Below are 23514 nucleotides of genomic sequence, written 5' to 3'. Positions count from 1 at the left end.
CAAGATAAGTAAATATAGTATTTTTCCCGAGCTGCTGGAGCTTGTTTCCTTACAGAGGACTTTATAGGTGAACAGCTTCATCAGCGGCTGATGTCCAATCACCGGCACACAGCTTTGAAACCTCAGCTGAGTTTTAGCTCTCAGTGGTTAAATGCTGGACTTCATTCACTCAGGTTCTGTCTGTCGGGTCACGTTTACTTCGCTGTTTTATTTACAACTGAGCAAATCGGTTTGGCTGAGGTTAAAGTTACGTTTCATAACTGCATAGTTTCACAGACGTTTAATGGTTCACTGGCACATGTGTTAGACTGAACTATTCGCTTTTCTTTATCTGGTGTGTTTTGGATTTAACAGTGAATTTTGAGATTAAACTGACTTTTATAACGTTTTTATACAAAGAGGAAAGAGAAGGCGCATTTCCACCGAGAGGAGCAGAGTTTGCAACAGCATGTTCATCATGAAGTCTGCAACATGGACAGAAATATTATATCATCTGTTTTTTAATAGTTATTCAACTGTATTCTAAGCACCAGCTGTCTGTTAGAATGAGATTTTTTTTCTTTCTCTCTGTTGGCAGAGGTATAAAAATGCGCAGGAAAATCTGACGTGCATGGCAAACTTCACCGACAATATTTAGGGAGGAATAAACACACATCAAACATAAATGAACCATTTTTTTGCTTTTTCGGTCATGTTATGTTTACCTGTCAAAGGCTTGTTACAAACTATGAAACACATCGTGCAGACTTCTGGATGTTAGAAGAAAACTAATACTGCTCATGAAGGAGACTAAAGGCAGGAAGGTGTCCTTTAAAACTAAACATGTTAATAGGACCTCCCTATTTATATCATAGTTTATGATATAGCACGTGTATTTCAGTAATAGCCTGCTGATTTCAGTGTAGTGGTGAACAGTCGCACAGCTCACATAGGCGTTATCTGTGATACTCCTTAACTATAATTTATCCAAGTTAACTTCAGTTAACCATTCAGACGGTTCTTTTGCAATGAAAAACATAAACACCCATGCTGCCGGTAAGCTTCCTCAGTGCCAGCTGTTAACATTATAGCTGCTTATGCAGTAACCATGGTAACCACGGACTCTGAGCGGCTGGATCGACGGAGGTCAGACAACAATTTTACATGTATGATCTTAAAACAGGACACAGCCACTATACGTGCTGGCCTCATATCAAATGTGACGGCAGACTGAGTCTATGTTTGACATTTTTTAATATCTAATCTTCCTTTTCAAACATTTAAACAGCAGCGAGTCTGCAGCTGAGGGAATACAAACTCAAATTGTCGGAACAGGTTTGCTCGTTTCTTGGATTCATTTGGTGATTTATTAAATGTATAAATGTTATTCTAATCTGCTGCTGAGTCTCTTACACTTTTCTTTATGCTGTATATTTTCACGTCTCTGGAATACTTGGCAGTTAGATAGTCAGCTGGGAAACTTTGTGTTAACTCATGGAGCTGAGGATATCGTGGATATGCTGACCTCGCTCCGTGGTGTACAGGGCCGTTTACCCTCATGATTAATATTCACAATAAAAATATTAGCCGAACATCATGAAGTCTGTATGTGTTTCATAGTGTCGAACAACCTTTGTACAGTTAAAGCCAGCAGTTACTACATGACGGAAACACCAACGTTATCTCTTTTATGCGTTTATACACAGATGACGCTGATTACTGAACAAAAACCCAAAGATCAGATGTTAAACAGATTTATTTGCACTTTCTCCTCCTTAAACATGTTTTTAATGTTAGTTATAATTCAGAATTGGCGACTGAAACACGTAGGACACATAAGAACATCAGGAAATAAAACACAGATAAATATAACCTCAGTAAAAGAAGTCAGCGGGGGTTATTACAGCTGTGTACCGGGGCCTGCGCTTTGTCGGTGGGATTGCTTGCGAGGCAAGCGGTTCTATCCCACGCTTTGCCGTGAGACTGGGCAGACATCTCCGAAATCATCGAAACACTTTTGCAAAGAGGCTGTATCTTGACAAACTGACCAGACACATGAAGATTAAACCACTACATGCTCGGCTACAAAAATATTAAAACGGTATTTGGTGACACACAAACAGGGTTTTTCAAAGTTCAGTTCTGTTAGCTTCCACATGCCGGTTGTTGTGTGCTAGAAACAATGGCCACCAGGCCAAAGCAATGGTTTTGACTCGATCAGCGTTAACCCCGCCCCCTGAGTTTGATGGGTGAGGCTGACAGATAAAATTATTTCAAGATGAGAGCCAGGCGCCAGGACTGCCAAAATGAAATAAATAAATATATCATTAAATAATTAATTAAATGTGTCAATAATTAATTAATTTAATGTGTCAATAATTAATTAATTTAATGTGTCAATAATTAATTAATCAAATGTGTCAATAATTAATTAATCAAATGTGTCAATAATTAATTAATCACATGTGTCATAACTATTTATTTAATTAATTAATTCCAATTTTATTAATTATTGTCACATTTAATTAATTATTTAATGGTGTATTTAATTAATTCATTATGCCAGTCCTGGCGTTCCATAAAAGGCAGCCGCTAAAGCGTTTAAGTTTCAAAATAGAACAAACGAAACAGACTACTAAATTGTCAATTCCACTTAGAAACAAAATATTAATTCTAAAAATAAATCTTAGTTTGTTTTACAGAAGAACAGACAACACTGACTAACTTTTGTCAATATCAAATAAACTGAGAACTAAAAGGAAATTCTCAATCTCTCCTTGTTGTATAGCTGAGCTTTTCAAACAGTTTTAACAGTTACTTTAGTCTGACAAAAGCCGAATGACGAATTAGCGCTTCCAGTCAGAGACTGAGGCTACGTCCACACGTACACGGGTATTTTTGAAAACGGAGATTTTTCGTTTTAAAAAATAATCCCGTCCACACATAAAGGCAGAAATGAAGGAAAACGCTGCTATGAACATGCCAAAGCAGCAGGTGGAGCTAGATTCCTAACCGTGCAGAAATGTTGGCCAATCAGAAGTCTAGAAGCCTCGGTGGGAAAAAGTAAACAAAGCTGGGGCATAGAAGCAGAACCGAGTCGTATGTGTGTGTCACGCTTGGTTGATTTTTCTAGTCGGCACACTCATTTCCTCCATTACCCGGGCGGTACGGTGGCTGGCTGCTTCCCAAACAAATACACATGTGCGGCTTGGCACTTGTGCTGTACGTAACAAGTCACGTGACGTGACGCTGCGGCTGTGATTGGTTCGGCTCTGCGCTACTTAATTTGGATTGGCTGTTCTTTTTTTTCTTTTTTTGTAAGAGGACAAGAGCGGCGAGGTCTATCGCGATATTTTAATTTTTCTATCGAGAAAAAGTTATATCGCGATACATATCGTTATCGTTCTATTGCCCAGCTCTACCTTTGAGCATATATTGGATTACATCAAGGAGAAGATCACTCAGAATAACATCTCTGAGGGAAAGTTGGATTACATCGTGGAGCAGCTCACTGCAGTCGTGAGTAGGGATGGGTATCGTTTAGGTTTTATCCGATACCGGTGCCAAACTGGTACTTTTGAAACGGTGCTGGTGCTTAAACGGTGCTCAAACCGGTGCTTAAAGAATCGAGAACACAAAATTGGTCGAAAAACCTCTCATGTTCAGCTGTTTTTTGTTTTTTGTAAAAAGATAACAATGTTAGCCTTTTCTGCAGCTATGGGGCATATATGGTATCGCTCTTGGATGGAAGCAGTGCTTAATCAATGGAAAAAAACACAAAATTTGTCCAAAAACCTCTCATGTTTAACTGTTTTCCACTTTTTCTTTGGTCATTTTAGCCTTTTTGGCCAGGGTGAAGGGAGTATCTGCCATCAAACAAGAAGACAGCCGCATGTAGCTATGATGGTGTTTGCTAGTTCACTTTACTGCATTAGGTCAGCCTACTCAACGTAAATTACACACGAACAACATTAAGCTACTCACACAGAGAAGAACGGCTGCTGCTGCCATCATCATCTGTCATCATTTCTGCTACACTGGCAGGGCTAGGGGCCAGGACTCTCCTCTTCGAGTTTTTGGGGGATGTTGCTAACTCCGGGTCCGATAACAGGCGCCACACCCGCAGTAGATGTGCACGGTGTGAGGTCTCGCAGCAAGCTATCAAATACGGTGCATTTCTCGGCTTTTAAAAAAACCCGCTATGCGTCGCCAGGTGTTTCATCGGATATGAGGTGTTACTTCCTTTGACAGTATCACAGTATCAGCTTAAAGCACTTGCAGGCTGCTGAGTTTGCATATTTTGCTGTGAAGTACAGCCAGACTTTTGACCGCTTCGCCTTGGGCATTTTTAATCTGTAGCTCTGCTCTAAAAGAACGTACGTACCTGGGCCCGCCTACTATCCTCGGAAACGTAAAATGATTGGCTAGAATCTAAAGTGTATCACAGCTCAGGGAAAAAAAAGCACCGAAATAAAGCACCGAAATGTGCGCTGCTTTTCGGTCTGGTTACTACCGTTTATGTCAGAACCGGTGCCATCATGGCACCGGATACCGGTAACCATCCCTAGTCGTGAGTTCTCAGAATCGGCTATCAGAGCACAAGAATGACAAGACCACGGAGCGCAAGTTTGATAACATCATGGAGAGGCTCGCGGCTCTCCAACAGGAGATTGAGAGACCAGTGTGTGTTAAAGAGCAGCTTTGAAATTCTCATGAGTTGCTCGCATAAAAGAAAAATCACCATTTATTGCGGCTATCCCTTCGGCGCCAGCTGTGGGCTCAAGGCTGGAGCCGAACAAAAACTCCCTGATAACGACTGTGTTTAGACTGTTCCTTCCCATTCCATGCTAGGCCACCTGGGTTGGCTGGAAGACTGTTTCCTTAGCCTGGCAGGCGAAGGACACTGTCTCAGCTGAACTATGGACATGCATACACATACACTGATATGCACACACTCATCACCCCTCCCTTTCCAAACGCCTTCGATGGTTGTTCCCTCCTGGGGAACACGGCGGGTCTGAGCCCGCGCTGGAATGGTAGCGCTGGGCAGGATGGCTGCTGTGTTTGCTTCGGATTACTCCTCACCCCCTACCCATCCCTGTGGCTTGTCACGTGTTACATAATGTTGTGCTGTGGACATTTATGTGCTTTTTTGTGCAGAGGAGTTTTTTTGTTTCTTGTTCTCATGCTGTCCTTCCCGGAGCCCAGCATGAGTAGAGGTCTCTTTTTTTCCTTTTGTACTTTCCCATTGTAGTGTATATTTCAATGTTTTTCTGTAACGCTACCGATCTCCGACCTGTTTCCCCATGTGATGTCTGTGTTGTGTGTGTATGGTCGGGGGGGGGGGCGTCCCATTTCACTGCAGGGCGTCCCATTTCACTGCAGGGCACCCTGCATGTGGTGAATAAAGCCTTGATTGCTTGATTTATAATAAATTGTCCCAAACATGGACAGAATCACTGAAATGTTAACTGTAGTCAGTAGTTTATCCCTCCTATTGCATCAAGTCTCTACAAAAGCATCTTTAATGCCACCAGTTTCTTGAGAAACTAGTTCTGGATATAAAAGTTTTATGTGGAAAGCAGCAAACATTGTATAGACAAATTCTGAATTGTGCTAGCTGTGAATCCGTCTTCTCTGCTGTCAATCTCCTTCTATGACTGTGACTGTCTGCACCAGCTGCTGCGATACACTCTGGATAAGAGTGGTCTGGAGAGGGTCAAGATCATAGCCAGTGACAACCTGTGGGAGCCCATTGCCTTCTCTCTGCTGCTAGACCCTGAGCTGAGCACAGCTGTAGACGTGATAGGGTAGGATCCTCCTCTGTCAATAGTTTGTATACGTAGCTTATGTTCTCTATCCTCAGCAGCTAAAACTTCAGCCAGTTGATGGTTGCTGCTTAAAAATGAACCACCTACAAGGCTTTAAATGGTTTGGCACCTTCATACCTTTCTGATCTTTTGCACCCTTATGTTCCATCTCGTACTCTCCGATCCCAGGATTCTGCCGTTTTAAAGGTTCCTAGAGCCAGAAAAAAAAAACTATCGGGGAACATGATTTTTCTTTTCATGCCCCATTTTTGTGGAACAACCTTCCTCAAGATATTAGGCAGGCATGCTCTGTGGAGGTTTTCAAAGCTAAGTTGAAGACCCACTTGTTCACCCTATCCTACATGTCTTAATTCTTTGCCTTTTAGTTTTGTTTTTTGTTTTTTTTATCGTTTTTAACTTTTATTATGTTTTTAACTTGTTAATTTGTGTTTTTAACTTGTATTGCTATGCATCACTTTTATTTATTTATCTCTTTATTTTCAAATAGCTGTACAGCACTTTGTCTGAAAGCACTTTATAAGTTTATAAGTTGTTGTTGTTGGTTATTATTATTATTATTATGTAAACTACTAGCAGTAAAAACAACATGCTTTTTTCTAATGGCAGTATAGCACAGAGTCGTTTGTTATTCTTTCTTTTGCGTTTAAACAAAGTGCAGCATTTAATACCTTCTAAGACGGATTTCATCCACGTTTCAGAGCCCATCACAGCACAGAAACAGCTTTGGTGAAGGTTACAAATGATCTTCTTATGGCCTCTGACAGTGGACTCATCTTTGTGCTTATTGTGCTAAACCTCAGTGCAGCGTTTGATACTGTTGATCACTTACCTTTCATGACCACGTAAACGGGGTGGTAAAATCAGCATTCTATCACCTCAGACGTTTAATGAAGGTTAAGCCCTTTCTTTCCAAGCGTGACTTGGAAAGTGTTATTCATGCCTTTATTACCTCACATTTAGATTATTGCAATTCTCTTTTGTCCCGAATTCGAAAATATTGAGCAATGGAACAAACCAACAGAGGCCCAGAAGAGTGCAGTCAAACAATGATTTATTGAGTACACGCGTGGGAAGATGTATACAGCAACACCAGCATCGATCTTCACCGAACAGCTCAATTCAGAATGGTTTTATTCATGTCAGGGTTCAACCCCTTCTGCGTCACAAATTAACATAATATGCATCAGTTTCAGTAAATGGTCAATCTTAAACCGCTAAAATTAGACAAAGAAGTTCCTTTTTCTATCACATCTTCCATACAAGGCAATTAGGTTCAGACACAGACGGTCCCTCTGGGCTTGTCCTCTTCTTGACTCATCTTCTGTCATCTGTCACTAAGCAAACTAAAATGCAGTTAGAAGCTAAATGAATACCAGGCCTTCGGCCTGGCCTATGTTTAAATCATATGTCTGTAAGCATGAATGCTGTTTATCCTTCTATTGCTCCAAGTCACCTACACAATATATTGTGAAGACATAGCGCTTCACAAAGCTTGAAACCTTTAATAGACTGAGCATCATCTCTGAATGAGCACAAATATGCAATGTGTGTATAAAGTGATTATGGCTGCACCTGTAATAAAAGGTTAATCCAATGCCAGTATCTTTAATAAACATCTTGATGCTATATCAATGCTGTAGGTTATATTATCAATGCAATGTTAATGATAAAGAATATATTGTAGCAGTAAAATAATTTCTTTTATTTCCACACTTTTAATAGGGGTTGGGCAGGGCACTTTGTCACGCTTGCAACTAGTGCAAAATGCTGCGGCACGATTTTTAACTGGCAAAAGGAAATTTGACCACATCACTCCGATTTTGGCCTCTCTACATTGGCTTCCAATTGAATTTAGGATCTGTTTTAAAGTCCTTTTATTGGTTTTTAAATCTCTAAATGGTCTGGCACCTGTTTATTTGTCTGACTTGTTGAAGCCCCATGTTCTCATTCGTTCTCTTTGATCAGCTGAGCATAGAGCTGGGCGATATGAGATTTTTTCATATCACGATATGTTTTTTTCATTTCAGGCGATAACGATATCTATCACGATATAAGCCAAATAACTATATTTGTAAGATTTAAATGTGCCGTTGCTCACAAGTAAAATTTTAAATAATCAGCAGCTTGTTTTTAAATATTTATTTCCCATAATAAGTTCAACAGGGTAGATGTACTTAAGGAACATGAGACTTTTTCAGATAAATAAAGGCAAATATTGCAAACTACACAAAAGGCAGCCGCTAAAGCGTTTAAGTTTCAAAATAGAACAAATGAAACAGACTAAATTGTCAATTCCACTTAGAAACAAAGTATTAATTCTAAAAATAAATCTTAGTTTGTTTTACAGAAGAACAGACAAAACTGACTAACTTTTGTCAATATCAAATAAACTGAGAACTAAAAGGAAATTCTCAATCTCTCCTTGTTGTATAGCTTAGCTTTTCAAACAGTTTTAACAGTTACTTTAGTCTGACAAAAGCCGAATGACGAATTAGCGCTTCCAGTCAGAGACTGAGGCTACGTCCACACGTACACGGGTATTTTTGAAAACGGAGATTTTCCGTTTTCGTTTTAAAAAATAATCCCGTCCACACATAAAGGCAGAAATGAAGGAAAACGCTGCTATGAACATGCCAAAGCAGCAGGTGGAGCTAGATTCCTAACCGTGCAGAAATGTTGGCCAATCAGAAGTCTAGAAGCCTCGGTGGGAAAAAGTAAACAAAGCTGGGGCATAGAAGCAGAACCGAGTCGTAAGTGTGGAGGGACAGTAACTGTGTGTATATGTAAGCATTTAAACACTGCAGAGAGTAGAATTAACAGTAACAGTATTGTAGAAATTCATTTCACCGAAACAATAACGTGGCGCACAGTGTGACGCATGCACCAGTTTATTGTATTTCCAGACTTGCTTTCGGCACAATTTACAGTGCACGCTACTCTGTTTTTTGTCAGACTTGAAATAGCCGAAATACCTTCACACTACGGAACTTCTATGGCTCTTCCGTTCGACAATCTCTCCGGCGTTGGAACCATCATCTGTTTTCTCTTCGGTCACGCTCGGTTGATTTTTCTAGTCGGCACACTCATTTCCTCCATTATGCGCTGGCTCCATTACCCGCTGGCTGCTTCCCAAACAAACACACGTGCGGCTTGGCACTTGTGCTGTACGTAACAAGTCACACGACGTGACGCTGCGGCTGTGATTGGTTCGGCTCTGCGCTACTGAATTTGGATCGGCTGACCTTTTTTTTTTTTTTTTTTTTATTTAAGAGGACAAGAGTGGCGAGGTCTATCGCGATAGCTTAATTTCTCTATCGAGTAAAAGTTATATCGCGATACATATCGTTATCGTTCTATCGCCCAGCTCTAGCTGAGCAGTTGTTGCTTTTGGTCCCAAAGTCACGGCTGAAACTTAGAGGAGACAGAGTGTTCTCTTTTGCAGCGCCGATGCTTTGGAACAACCTTCCTCTCCATATTAGACGGGCTACATCAGTGACAGTTTTTAAGTCCTTATTAAAAAACTATTTTTATTCCCTGGCCTTTAACTCTGTGGGTAACTGACATTTTTATTAATTTTGATGCTATGTCTGATTTCTGTTATTTTATTACTATATTTATATTTGTATTGTACAGCACTTTTTAAAGTGCTATATAAATAAATGATGATGGATTCCCATTCATTTTCTATGACGGTCACTTTTGAACACCACAGATGTAACAAAATTGATTAAAACACTCAAAATTCAACGAAAGAAGTGCTCATCACTTTAATATGTTCAAGTGCATAGTGTGGAGGATGTCATAAGGCCTTTAGGCAGTTGGATGTAAAACACAATATTTAGGAGTTTTTAAATTTGTAAATCGGTCTGATTTGACCCGAACACGTCAGGAAATGGAGAGTCCTTTTCACACGCTAAATTTAATTATGGAGTTCCACTGGGTTCTTGATATCCCTATGGCAGTATCATTAGAAGGCATAGCATACCACCAGTTCAGAAGTTTTGGCGCGAGATATGTGAAGACTTATCAAAGGCTACGTTCACACCGCAAGTCTTAATGCTCAATTCCGATTTTTTGATCAAATCAGATTTTTTTTGTCTGCTCGTTCACACTACAATAAAATGCGTTCGCGATGTCTTATCGAGCGCTTCTCCGGCGGTGATAATTGGCGTCTGTCTTGTGTCAGTGACGTAAAAAACGGATTTAATGCGACTTGACCATTTACACAGCAGTCGCTTTCTGAAACATCGGATATGTATCGGATTCAGTACCACATACGAAAGTGACCCAGATCGGATTTGAAAATATCGGATTTGTGCCGGTCACACTGTCATACCATGATCGGATATGGGTCGCATAGGGTCAAAAAAATCGGATTTGATGCGCTTTCGCCTGCAGTGTGAACATAGCCAAAGTGTCTGAAATGTAACATTCCAACTTCCCCTTTAGTGTGTTTGTTGGGCAGCTTAGATAATGTCACTACAGATAAGAATATAGCCCATATGGTTTTCACTGCCGTATGCATAGCCAAGAAAACAGTCCTCATGAACTGGAAAAAACAAAAATAATCTTAATTCTAACCAATATAGAAATTATCTATTAGATTACATTAGTCTCGATACAGCCTCTACCACCACATCAGATCAATTGCTCTGGGCTCCTTTGATTAGCTCCATCACCTAGTGGGGGTGGGGGGTCATAGTTTGGTCCCACCTTCGCTGTAGTGATTGGTGTGGGGGTAGGGACAGGCTTAGGGCGTCGGGGGGTTCCCCAGTAGCATCTTCCTTGGGGGGCTCAACCCGGGGTAGCGGTCATGGCCTATTAGGGGCTCTTAGGTGACGGTTTCCTTGTGGCTGCATGCAGCGGGGCTAGGGGAGGGTCTGTGCTGACGGACGTGGGTTACTGACCTGGTAGCCTGGCTGCCCCTGGGTGGGTCCGGGACGGGCGTGAGGTTCTGGGGCGCTCCGTCTCTGGGCTGGGGCCTTGGCCGGGCCTCGGGGGCTTGGGTCCTGGTTGGTATGTTGCTGGGGTTGTGGGTGGGTGGGTGTATGGGGGCCCGGCCCTGGCGCAGGGTTCCGCCAGTGCATCGAGCCACCTGGGGGGCTCTTCAACTGGTGGGGGAGGTTGTTACATCTTGCAGGAGCTCTCCTCTCTTCAGGAACTCACTCTGCAGGAGGGGGAGATACAGGAGAGGTGGAGGAAGATCTCAGCCTGGGCGTCTATTGTCTTGTGTAGTCTGGAAGATGAGTGGATGACGGGGTGGGTGCAGTTTTCTCTGTGGTGGGGTCAGATGGGCTGTCCTGGGCTCTGTGGGGCCGGGTGGCGCTGCTGTTCTGTGCCCCGGTCCGGATGGGCCTGTGCCCCCTTTCCCTGGCGGGTTGCAGAGTATGGGGGTGCCTACTGGGGTCAGCGGGGGAGCTGGCCCCAGGGAGAGGTCACTTGCCCCTCCCTTCCTTCCCTCCCCATCTCCAGCTGCCTCCCTCTTCCCGCTCCACCACAATCACCCACACATGCAGGGCCTTGGAGTAGGGGTGTGTCACCAGGGTGCAGGGGAAGCATCCCCCCTCTGTCCCCTTCTGGCTTCTTGTGCCTCAATTTTATCTCACAACTTAGACATTCACATTATTCACACTCTCATAACACATACATATAGGATCTTGGGGGTGGGCACGCTACACGGACTCCAAAAGACCATCAGGGTGTACACCTCACCCCTGGCGTCATTGCCCACCTCTCAATTTTAAATACACGTAGACACTGAGGGCTATCAGGAGGGGCTATGCGCTTACCTGCTGCTCTCTGGCAGGTAGCTCCATGCCCTCCTGGGTTTTAAATGCACCTTAGAACACACATGCATCAGCACTACATATGAGCGGGTGGAGGGAGGTTTGGAGTCTTCTCTCACCCCCGTTCTCTGCGACCTGCTGGAGCGGGGGGCCAGGAGGAGGAGTTGGCCGTCCGACTGGGGTCTGGAGTGTGGGGCCTCCCTGCTGCTGCGGAGTCGGGGCGGTCTGCTTTTCCCCACTTCAGGGAAAAGGGTAACACCACCTGGGTCTGGGTGCAGTTTCCCCCTCCAGGGGCAAAGGTACCTAGACCCGGTTCTTAGAGTACGCTTGGGGAGTGTGATTGTGTGTACAGTGTCTCTCTATGTCTGTCTCCACGTTGGGTGAGTGTTGAGTAATTGCATATGAGAGCATAAGGGTGGGAATGGATGTTTGTATCTGTGTGTGCCTGTATGTCTGTGTCTATATGTCAGGTTGGGTATCAGACGCCACCTCTCTGGGGACATCTCAGGCCCTCTAAGGTATGGAGGCCTATCTCCCCCCACCACTTCCCCTGCCAGTGGCAGACGCCCTCAGACATCGGTGCTTTGGTGGTTCTTTGTGTCCGGGGATGGGCGCCCGGGTACACACCGGCTCACTCCTTGGTGGCTGCTTGTCGGGGCCTGGAGCCTGGGGCTCGCTTTGGCCACTTCGGGGGTTGGGTGCCCTCGGCCTCTCGGCCTGGGGCTCGGTCACTCTGGCACAGCTGGCTGCCGGCGGAGCTCACGGGCACGTCACTGCAACCCCCCCCCTCCTGGCTTCTGCTCCGCGGCTGCTGAGTGACCCCTCATCTGGGGCTCTCCTCAGCTCTTTCTGGGATAGTGGCGCAGCTGCCCCTGTGTTGGTCTTCCTTGGTCTCTTGTGTTCTGAGGGCCTCTGGATGTCTGGAGTTTTGATCTCCTCCATACCTGCTTCATGCCCTGGTGGACGGGGCTGTGCCCCCCCCCCCCCCCCCACACACACACACACACACACACACACACACCTCCTCTAGCAGATCATTACATGAAGGAACCTTTTAAAAACAAGCGCGTCCATGCTCACAGGTGTACACACGGGTGATCACACACACAAGCTACACCCTTTTTGGCTCCTACCTCAAAGCACACTGTGCGCTGTTGATATTACGTGCTGCACAATAATGTTTAATATTTAGTATTTACTGTCATATTCCCATATATCATCGTGATGTTGCTTATTGTATTGCTCTCCTTTTCTTCTGCTGTTTTTCTTTTTTCTTTCTCAGGTGATCTAGGTTATTGTATTGTATGTATTTTTTTTTGTCTGCTTATTTAGTTTTTTGTTTTTTTTGCCCTTTATCCCCGTCTGTCTTCTCCGCTGTTTTTTCCCCCCCCCCCTCTTCCTTTCTCCCTTTTCTTTTCCTCATTCAAGTCTGTCCCGTATCTAGCAAGTGTAAATAAAAAAATAAATAAAATAAACAATAAAAGGTGAATCAAATAAACCATTACGGCAAAGGCTGGGATGTTCAATTTGGTAAAGTAAATCCGTTGGGCATCTTTCTTGGCCTTTAGACAATAATTCTGATGGCAAAAGAACCAAACGGGACAGGCAAAACAAAAAAAAAGACAGCATACATTTTCACTGCCATGCAGATGACACCCAGCTTTATCTATCCATGGAGCCAGATCACACACACCAATTAGTTAGACTGTAGTAATGTCTTAAGAAGCTCATAAAGATGTCTCATACTGACCTTGATGACCTCTAATTTGTTTTTGCTTCTAGTATCAGAAAAATGGTATCTAACTAGATGCTTACTCTGGATGGGATTACCTTGGCCTGGATGGCATCCTGGATTTAGGATAGGTACTTCTTCCACAATTGTAAAAAGTTAATCAATATTTGATCAGAGCATGTGTTCACTGTTCATCAAAACAGTGATCAGTAATTTTACTAATAACCAGGGAAGTACAGAGCAGAAACAGCTTTTTAATATTGTTCTTGCTCGCACCTTTCTGAACACTTTTAAGATTTAAAATAAACAAATATATAAACTTATTAAACAAAAATTTAAAGAATTTCAAGGAAATTGTGCAAATATTTGTCAGACAGCTAATAGATGTGTGATGTTTCCCTGTGGTCTGCAAGTCCAGGCCCAGAGACCAGACTGATGGATCTAAAACAGATATAACTAAAGTTAATCCAGTGGTTACCTGCACAGAGATAACCACAAAGCATAAACAACTTAGCTGCTGCAAGCTAGGTGTGCTACGAGCTTGCTGTGTAATGTAATATAATATAAGATTTACACAGCATGTTCAGACCAATGAGCTACTTACTAAAGATGTCCAAACCCTTTTCTTTCCAAGCTCCTTAGACTATTAAAGAAACCCTGTCACATCCTTCTCTTCTGTCCACTCCACAGATTGTCTGTTCAGGTTCATCTAGGTAATATTTCAGGCTCTCTAAACTCACAGTTAGTGGAGCTCTGCAGCCAGATGTCTAAGAAACAATTTTACCTTTCTTAGGAATGCTGCATGCTTAAATCATAGAAGCTATGTAATGCTATGTAATGCTGTGCAACAAGCACAGAATTACACAGCATCAATGGGACAGCAGTGCAGAGGATTCAGAGCTTATCTTAGAATCCTCGGGTTTAAAATATTGTTTCAACATTAAAGTAATCCAGTGACACACCAAACAATAACTTGATTGTTCCAAGCTTTATTTTTCAAATTGTAACCAAATGCAGTTTAAAAATGTGATAGCGACAAAGAAAAACTATTTCTTCTTTCCAAAACAAAAACTGAGAAAGGAGTCAAGGATTAAATGGAATTTTAAAAAATATATGATTTTTTGTAACCGTATCATCCAATTTCAATAATATTATAATTCTTTTCTGTTTCTCTTGTTTTCCCCTCTGGTAAATAAATCAGTTCCCTTTCAGTCTATTCACTCAGTACACATAAGTATGGGATAGCCCTCGCACATCCTGCCGAAGAAACCTTTATTCACTCCTTCAAGGCAGATGACCTGTGTTGACATGCACACAGCCCCACCTGCACATATAACCCCTATCATCACAGACGTCTCTCAGTTCTTACGCTCTTCCCCTCGCTGAGAACACCTCTGCTGAGTTGGGCTAGCTATCTGCTGCTAGTTAGGTCCGTTGTCTGCTGACTTGAACTTAACTTAACTGCCGCTGTTGGTGTTAGTCTCCATCGCTGGTTCCTGATGACAAGCCCGCTGGCACCTCTTCTTAACGAGGTCAGAGTTGCCACGGATTACATCATCCATGCGTCCCGCTGTGCAGTGCTCTCCCTGGGCAGAGGGATGGCTTCGACAGTAGTAGCGCAGAGGCACCTGTGACTGACCTTCTCTGGCGTCCCGGATAGGGACAGGGCTGTATATCTGGACTAACCAGTGTCTGCGGCTAAGTTATTCGGACATTCACTAGATTCAATCTGAGGAAGAAGCAGACAGAAGCTTTGCGCGACATCATCCCCAAACGTCAGGCGAAACCCAAACCCACAGCTACCTCGCACAGGCCCGCCACTCCTCTGCCAACTGGCAAAAGACCGGCGCCCACTGCTGCAGTGGGTGTGCCGCCAGCGGGAGCACATCCTCCACCCTGAGCTCCGCACCAGTCAGCCTGGAGCAAAGGACAACCCTTGGACCCCCGGCGGGACCCGACGCCCAGGAGGAAGCCTCAGCCCTCCTACAGTGGCTTGCAAAAGTATTTGGCCCCCTTGAACTTTTCCACATTTTGTCACATTACAGCCACAAACATGAATCAATTTTATTGGAATTCCATATGAAAGACCAATACAAAGTGGTGTACACTTGAGAAGTGGAACGAAAATCATACATGATTCCAAACATTTTTTACAAATAAATAACTGCAAAGTGGGATGTGCGTAATTTATTCAGCCCCCTTTGGTCTGAGTGCAGTCAGTTGCACATAGACATTGCCTGATGAGTGCTAATGACTAAATAGAGTGCACCTGTGTGTAATCTAATGTCAGTACAAATACAGCTGCTCTGTGATGGCCTTAGAGGTTGTCTAAGAGAATATTGGGCGCAACAACACCATGAAGTCCAAAGAACACACCAGACAGGTCAGGGATAAAGTTCTTGAGAAATTTAAAGCAGGCTTAGGCTACAAAAAGATTTCCCAAGCCTTGAACATCCCACGGAGCACCGTTCAAGCGATCATTCAGAAATGGAAGGAGTATGGCACAACTGTAAACCTACCAAGACAAGGCCGTCCACCTAAACTCACAGGCCGAACAAGGAGAGCGCTGATCATAAATGCAGCCAAGAGGCCCATGGTGACTCTAGACGAGCTGCCTCATTTCCGCAGAGTCGTAAACAAGACAGTCAGCATCAAAGCAGCAGGAAGAAAATAAAGGTGCTATTGCAGAAAAGAGCAATACAAGTACAGCCGTTAGTTTGTTCAAAAAAAAAGGGGGGAGGGCTTCATCCCATCCACAACCTGTGAGTCTTGAACATGTATCTACGAATGTACAAGGTCAAGATGCTAACACTCAGACAGCTCTTGAATGCAGTTGGTCCGGGAGATTGGTTTGCAACAATCGATCTAACAGATGCTTATTTTCATATGACTATACACCCGAACTACAGGCAGTTTCTGAGGTTTGCATTCGAGGGCGTAGCCTACAAATACTTGGTGCTGCCTTTTGGGTTCTTGCTTGCTCCTTGCACCTTTGCAAAATGTGCCGAGGTGGCGCTAGCACCCCTCCGAGAGAGAGGCATCCGCATCTTAGCCTACCTAGACGACTGAACTCTCGTAGCTTGCTCCAGAGAGCAGGTGGAGACTCAGTTGTCACTGGTTTTGTGACACATTCACACACTGGGTTTCTCTGTGAACTTTTAGAGCTCGCTAATCCCGAGTCAGCAGATTTATTTCCTCGGTTTAGAAATATGCTTGCTTTCCAGCCGCTCACGTTTGTCAGAGCATCGCTTCCTCATTCAGGTTCAGCTGGATTCTCTCTCATTGCCTGTGGGCATCGTGTCACCTCGGGAGGAGGCATGCTAGCTCTCCGTCCCTGGAGGAAGCCCAGGCTGTTGCATCAGGGCTCTTGGACTGGGAGGGTGTTGTTTTGCTAGGTGGTGTCCACAGATGCTTCCCTAAGGGGGTAGGGAGCGCTGTGCGGTGCATCAGTGAGAGGGATCTGGTCCCCAGCCCGGTGCGAGCTGCACATCAACCACTTAGAGCTGTTAGCAGTGTTCTTAGCTCTCAAACATTTCCGTCCAGTCCTGGAGGGCCAACATGTCCTAGTCAGGACGGACAATTCAACAGTAGTCTCTTACATAAACAGGCATGGAGGAATACGCTCCTCTCAACTGTTGAAGCTGCCTCGCTCTGCTGTTATGGTGCAGTGTTCATTTTCTGTCTCTAAGAGCCATCCATGTTCTGGGTTACCTGAACTTGGGGCCAGACCTTCTCTCTAGCGGGGGGTCCTCTGGTGAGGGAATGGAGGTTGCACCCTTTGATAGTGGCTCAGATTTAGGATCTGTTAGGCAAGGCACAAGTAGATCTTTTTGCCTCCAGGGTAAATACTCACTTCCACATGTTTTTCTCCATAATCAACCACGATGCACCGTTGGGCATGGACACGTTAGCACACCAATGGCCAGACGTGCTCCCTTGTGCATTTCTCCCAGTGAAAATGACATCTCCAGTTCTGGAGAGAGTGCATCAGCAGTCGCTCTCTCTGATTCTAGTGGCCCTTTGGTGGCCCACAAGGTTGTGGTATGCAGAAATAATCAGCCTGCTAGCAGCGAGTCCTTGGCAGCTTCCTCTCCGCGGGGACCTCCTCTCTCAAGGTGCGAGGAGAAGTGGTTCATCCACGCTCGGATCTGTGGCGGCTTTATGCTTACCTGCTGAGAGGTCAAACTTGATTGCTAAGGGTCTGCCAATAAGTGTGATAGCGACAATTCAGAGCATTAGGGCCTCATCCACTAGAGGCTTGTATGCTTACAAATGGTGAGCTTTGAGCAATGGTGCCAGGATTGCCATACTCTCCCATTTCAGTGCTCTATTGTGGTTGTTTTGACATTCCTGCAGGAGCTGCTAGATAAGGGCCTTTCATTTTCAACAATTAAGGTTTATTTAGCAGCTATATCTGCTTGTCATATTGGCTTTGACGGGATGACATCAGATGCATCTCCCCTTGCCTTACGTTTTCTGAAAGGGGTTCACCGGCTGAGACCCATGCTTCTGCCCAGTGTCCCTGCTTGGGTCTTATCTTTGGTGCTGGAGGCCCTTTGTGGCCAACACTTTGAACACATTGAGACTTTGGATATGAAATTTCTCTCATATAAGATGCATTACTTCTCACTTTGGCTTCACCAAACACATGTCTGTGTATTGCGTTCAGATGCTGCCTTTTTTCCCAAGATCATGCCAGCATCTTATAGCTCAATGGAGTTTGATTTGCTGAGCTTTTGCTCCCCTCCTTTTGTATCTGAGGAGCAGAGAGGGCTACATTCTCATTGTCCTGTGCGTGCGCTACGTACCTACATTGAGCATACTCAGAATATGCGTTTATGTAACCAGCTGTTCATCTGTTTCGCTAGTCCAGCCAGAGGTTCCACCAGGGGGATGGCAACTTCATGGGCTCTTTTGGGGTGCCTATAGCTGATATTTGTGCAGCAGCTAGTTGGGCATCACCACACACTTTTGTGTGGTTTTATTGGTTCGACATTAAAGCCCCTTTGGTGGCTCGCACTGTCCTTTCTGCTGGGTCTACTGCACACTAAGGTGGTGGTGGTCCAATTCCAGTTCAGTGGCTGCTCTGCAGGGTGTGTATATATCTTCCATACTTATGTGTTGTACCTCGCTCCTCTCCTTCAGGGAACAGAAGTTATAGACATAACTGTGTGTTCCCTTTCAGTTGATTCACTCGGTACAACACAAGGTGGCCCCACTGAGCAGTTTGGCTCGGTGAAGAGCGGCTATCGAACTGAGGGATGTCTGTGATGACAGCGGTTATATGTGCAGGCGGCGCTATACGCATGTCATCACGGGTCATCTGACTTAAAGGCATGAATAAAGGTTTCCTCAGACAGGACACGTGAGGGCATGATATCCCATACTTATGTGTTGTACCTCGTTCCTCTCCTTCAAGGAACAGAAGTAATAGTGATAGGTTTGTAGCATAAACCTATTCGCTGGAACGTTAAGGACAACTTACTACACAGCAAAAGCAAGACACAAGTAGGCAAAGTTCTCTGTGTTACTCATGCATGAGGGAGGCCTGCCTGGAGCCAAGTGTCGTTCCACCCACTTGACCTCTGTCAGACTCTCAGCCATAGCACTTCTTTTATTGTGGTTACATGAATATACATAGGTTCATTAACATATGACGTCTACATACACACAAAGAGTACCTTGCCTGTGCGTTGTGTAAGTGTCTCCACAGACTACTAAGGATCAAACCTCTACCAACACGACATTGATTATAAAACTCTAAGCATAAATGAGTAGATATTTCTAAGCATAAATGACAATCCGCTATATAACCCTGACAAATAGACATAACTGTTTGCTTCACAAGCTATAAAATACAGGCTTTACAATCTGTGACTGTTTGATACTCAGCTTTAACTCCTTTTGTAGCTACTTTTGTTTTTTGTTTTTTTGCTGTATGGGAACAGCTTGAATACAGAAATCTGAACTGTGATCACCAAGTTTGACCTTTTGTATGTCCAGATGGGACTATTGCAACTCTCTTTACCTGGGCCTCCAACTCTCCCTCCTTCAGCGCCTGTAATTAGTCCAAAATGTGGAAGCATGCCTCTTAACTGGCACTAGAAGGCATGAGCACATCACCCCTACCCTCGCTAACTTACACTGGCTTCCCGTCAAATATCGCATTGATTTCAAAATCCTTCTGCTCACTTTCAAAATTCTAAATAACCTGGCCCCTAGCTACCTAAGTGATCTCCTTGATCTGTACAACCCAAAGAGAGCACTAAGATCCTCCAGCCAACTGCTCGTAATGCAGCCGAGGTCTTGTTTAAAAACCAGAGGGACTTCCGCTTCCGGCCGCATGGAGTGAAGTAGTGGGTGCGTTCAGCTCCGCTTATTATTTTTAAATATTGCATATGCATACTTAATTCTTGGTTAGCAGAAGCCACGCTAAAATGGATACTAAGAAGACCAGAAAATACACACAAAAGACCATAGACATCGATTCGACCATCTCGAGCGGGGAATATGGCGAAGCAACTAAAGCTAAAGCTAATGCTAACGTGGAGACGGGGGAGGAAGCGCCTATATCTGTGGGTACGCTGCGACCAGAAATACGTGCAGGACTGAAACCGTATGAAGACAGTTTGGACAGCATTAAAATCCAGTTGGCTAGTATACATAAAGGAATCAGCAGTGATATATCTGTGTTGCAAGAAGAAGCTAAAGCAGATATTAAAACCACCCGAGACGAACTCATGGGAAAAGTTGAACAGCTGTTCACTATGCAAGCAGAGGCAGCGAGCACACAGAAAGAGATGGAGAAGTCCCTGAGTGACATGACTGACAGGCTGACAACACTGGAAAAGTCCTATATGTCTCTAAAGGCAGACCATCAGAAGCTACAAGAGAAATGCACTAACTTAGAAGATAGAAGTCGCAGACAGAATATCAGAGTAGTTGGTGTTGCAGAAGGCGCAGAAGCGAATAACATCACCGATTTTGCCGCAAAGTTTCTGGCGGAGGTCCTCGGAGCAGACAACTTTGACTCCCCTATTGTTATTGATCGAGCTCACAGAAGCCCCAAACCACGCAGCGGGGAGCGACCGAGGCCCATTATTATCCGATTGCACTACTTCACAGACAAGGAGAAGATCCTGAGACTGTTTCGTAATAAAGGAAACTTACGCTTCAACGGGTCTCCAGTTTATATTTTCCCCGATATAAGTCCTGAGGTTGGGCGGATGCGAGCAACCTTCAATCAACTGAAGCAGAAACTCCGCAGCGCTGGCATCCAATACAGCCTGTATTATCCAGCCAAATTGGTGATTACGGCAAACGGCTCCAGATACACGTTTACCGACGCACAAGCAGCTGAGAAATTTATCTTGTCCAACAAGCTGATCACATCGGAAGATGAAACTGAATGGGAGGCGCTGGCCAGCTGATCGAGAAAGACATTACTGGATGGTCACACTCACTGACTGAGTTGATAAACTCTTATTCAGGTGAAATATATTATTATGCTGTTGAGGATATTTTTACATCTTCTTCCTTTCTTTGTTCTGTTTTGAGAGAATGAATAAGTTTATAGAAGGAGAATGAATTAGAATGTGTTCGCAAGAAAATTCATAGTTAATATTTAAATTGATTAATATTAAGGTAATTTAAGTTATAAGATGATGTTTATTCTCTTACCAATGTAATCTCTTCTTGTATGTAAACCATCATAATAGGAATTAAGGGTAATGGCAGAGCCTGAACTACTTTTTTTCCCCCCTTTATTTATTAATTTTATTATTATTATTGATATTATTATTACTGTGAGTGTGCTTTATCAAAATTAAACTGGATATGAATAATATAATTCTTTAGGAGCTTAGTGGTAAGTCAGATGCTCATATCTCTCTCTGAGTTGAGACTTAAATACTTTTGTTGTATGGAGTCCCCTCTCTGTCCAAGCTCTGTTGGAGTGCTTTGGTCAGGGAGGAGCAGAGAGGAAGTAGGGACTGTTTTTGTGGGGTTTTTTGTTTGGGTTCTCACCTGCACTTTTGTTTGTATTTTGTTTGGAGGCCATTTTATTAAAAAAGGAGGGGGGAAAGGGTTTAATTGGGTTGCAAATCTTTATTTATAAGTTAAATAATGGTTATTGATAATTATAAAAACCTAGTAAATTTTGTGTCATGGAATTGTAAAGGACTCAATAGTGCTGTTAAGCGGGGCAATATTCTAGCACACCTTAAAAAACTGGGGACAAATACTGTATAGGATATTTGCAGGAAACCCATTTGAGAAATCAGGATCATCAGAAGCTATGTAGCAGATGGATTGGGCAGGTGTTTCATTCTAACTTTACAGCTAAGAATAGAGGTGCAGCCATTATTATCAAAAAAGGGATTCCCTTCATAGCGTCAAAAGTATTATTGGACCCTCGTGGACGTTACATCATAGTTACAGGAAAACTTTATAACAATCAGGTTACACTAGCAAATATTTATGCCCCTAATGTTGAGGATGCAGGTTTTATTAAATCATTTATATCCTCTTTACCTAATATGGACACCCATAAACTGATAATTGGTGGCGATTTTAATTTCGTTTTGGATTCTATTCTAGTCTTGATAGATCATCACAAAGATCAGTATTTAAATCAAAATTTGTGAAAACTATTCAAGAATTTATGAAGACATATAAACTGATAGATCCATTTAGAGCTATTTCCCCTAACTCTAAGCAATTTTCATTTTTCTCTTCTGTTCATCATACTTATTCTAGAATAGACTTTTTCTTAATAGATTATAGATTTCTTACACAGATCCAAAGTTGTGACTATAAGGCAATAGTTTTATCTGACCATAGTCCAGTATTGCTACAACTAGCAATAGGAGATAGACCTACTGCACCAAAATGGAGATTTAATAATGGTTTGCTGTTAGATAATATCTTAGTAAATGAAATAAAGGATCAAATCAAGCTATTTATTTCAATAAATGGCACACTTGAAGTTACGAGATCCATACTATGGGACACATTAAAAGCCTACTTGAGAGGCCAAATTATCTCATTGAGTAGCTATAGGAATAAGCAACGAAAAGAAAGAGAGTTAAACATAACAATGGAACTTTTAGAAATAGACAAGGAATATGCTATCTCTCCTTCATCGAAACTTTATAAAAAGGTCCCATTGCAGACAGAACTTAAATTGCTTTATACAAATGACACGATAAGATTACTTACACAACCTCGACATAAATACTATGAACACGGGGAAAAAACAGGTAGTTTACTAGCAAGGCAAATTAAAGAAGTTGCAGCTTCAAGACTGATTACAGAAATAAGAACTAGTGCAGGGCAATTAACAACTGACCCAAAGAGAATTAATGATGTATTCCGAGAATATTATAAAGCACTTTACTCTTCAGACTTAAAAAAAGATCCAAACATAATCGAAAGTTTTTTCGATTCTATTCAAGTTTCATCTATCAATATAGAACACAAACTATTGTTAGAACAACCAATAACATTAAGGGAGATAAATCAGGCTATTCAAAGTATGCAGTGCTCGAAAAGTCCCGGTCCAGATGGGTATAGTGCTGAATTCTATAAGACCTTTAGTGAACAAATTTCACCCGTTCTTTTGGAGGTATATAACGAAGCTCTAACTAAAGGATGCTTACCTTCAACCATGTATGATAGCACTATCTCTCTAATCCACAAGCCTGGTAAGGATCCTTTGGAACCTGGTTCGTACAGACCAATAAGTCTATTGAACGTAGATAATAAAATATTGGCAAAAATTCTGGCTATGCGATTAGAGATAGTTCTCCCAACAGTTGTGTCGGAGGACCAAACGGGATTTGTAAAAAATAGACAGTTATCTTTTAATATTAGAAGGCTATTCAATATTATATACAGGGAGTGCAGAATTATTAGGCAAGTTGTATTTTTGAGGAATAATTTTATTATTGAACAACAACCATGTTCTCAATGAACCCAAAAAACTCATTAATATCAAAGCTGAATGTTTTTGGAAGTAGTTTTTAGTTTGTTTTTAGTTTTAGCTATTTTAGGGGGATATCTGTGTGTGCAGGTGACTATTACTGTGCATAATTATTAGGCAACTTAACAAAAAACAAATATATACCCATTTCAATTATTTATTTTTACCAGTGAAACCAATATAACATCTCCACATTCCCAAATA

At 42.9% G+C, this 23514-nt stretch overlaps 1 protein-coding gene across 2 annotated transcripts in view; it reads left to right on the top strand.

The window, feature by feature from the left end:
* galcb (galactosylceramidase b) overlaps positions 1 to 23514 on the top strand; it is a 47392-nt gene that overhangs the window by 6000 nt on the left and 17878 nt on the right. Inside the window, exon 7 of one of the 2 annotated variants that reach the window (XM_086274722.1) lies at positions 5659 to 5789. The exons of the other annotated variant lie outside the window; for it this stretch is intronic. Coding sequence (XP_086130848.1) covers positions 5659 to 5789 — 131 coding nt within the window. The remainder of the gene's footprint in view (positions 1 to 5658; positions 5790 to 23514) is intronic. 2 annotated transcript variants of the gene reach the window in all.

Source organism: Aulonocara sp. 'chitande type north' Nkhata Bay, linkage group LG19 (assembly GCF_057382095.1).
Source record: "Aulonocara sp. 'chitande type north' Nkhata Bay isolate Kocher_YH1m ecotype deep benthic linkage group LG19, A_spYH_male_GT1.1, whole genome shotgun sequence".
Classification (NCBI taxonomy): Eukaryota; Metazoa; Chordata; class Actinopteri; order Cichliformes; family Cichlidae; genus Aulonocara; species Aulonocara sp. 'chitande type north' Nkhata Bay.
Note: the sequence above shows the minus strand (reverse complement) of the source record. Positions and strands in the feature narration are given on the sequence as shown.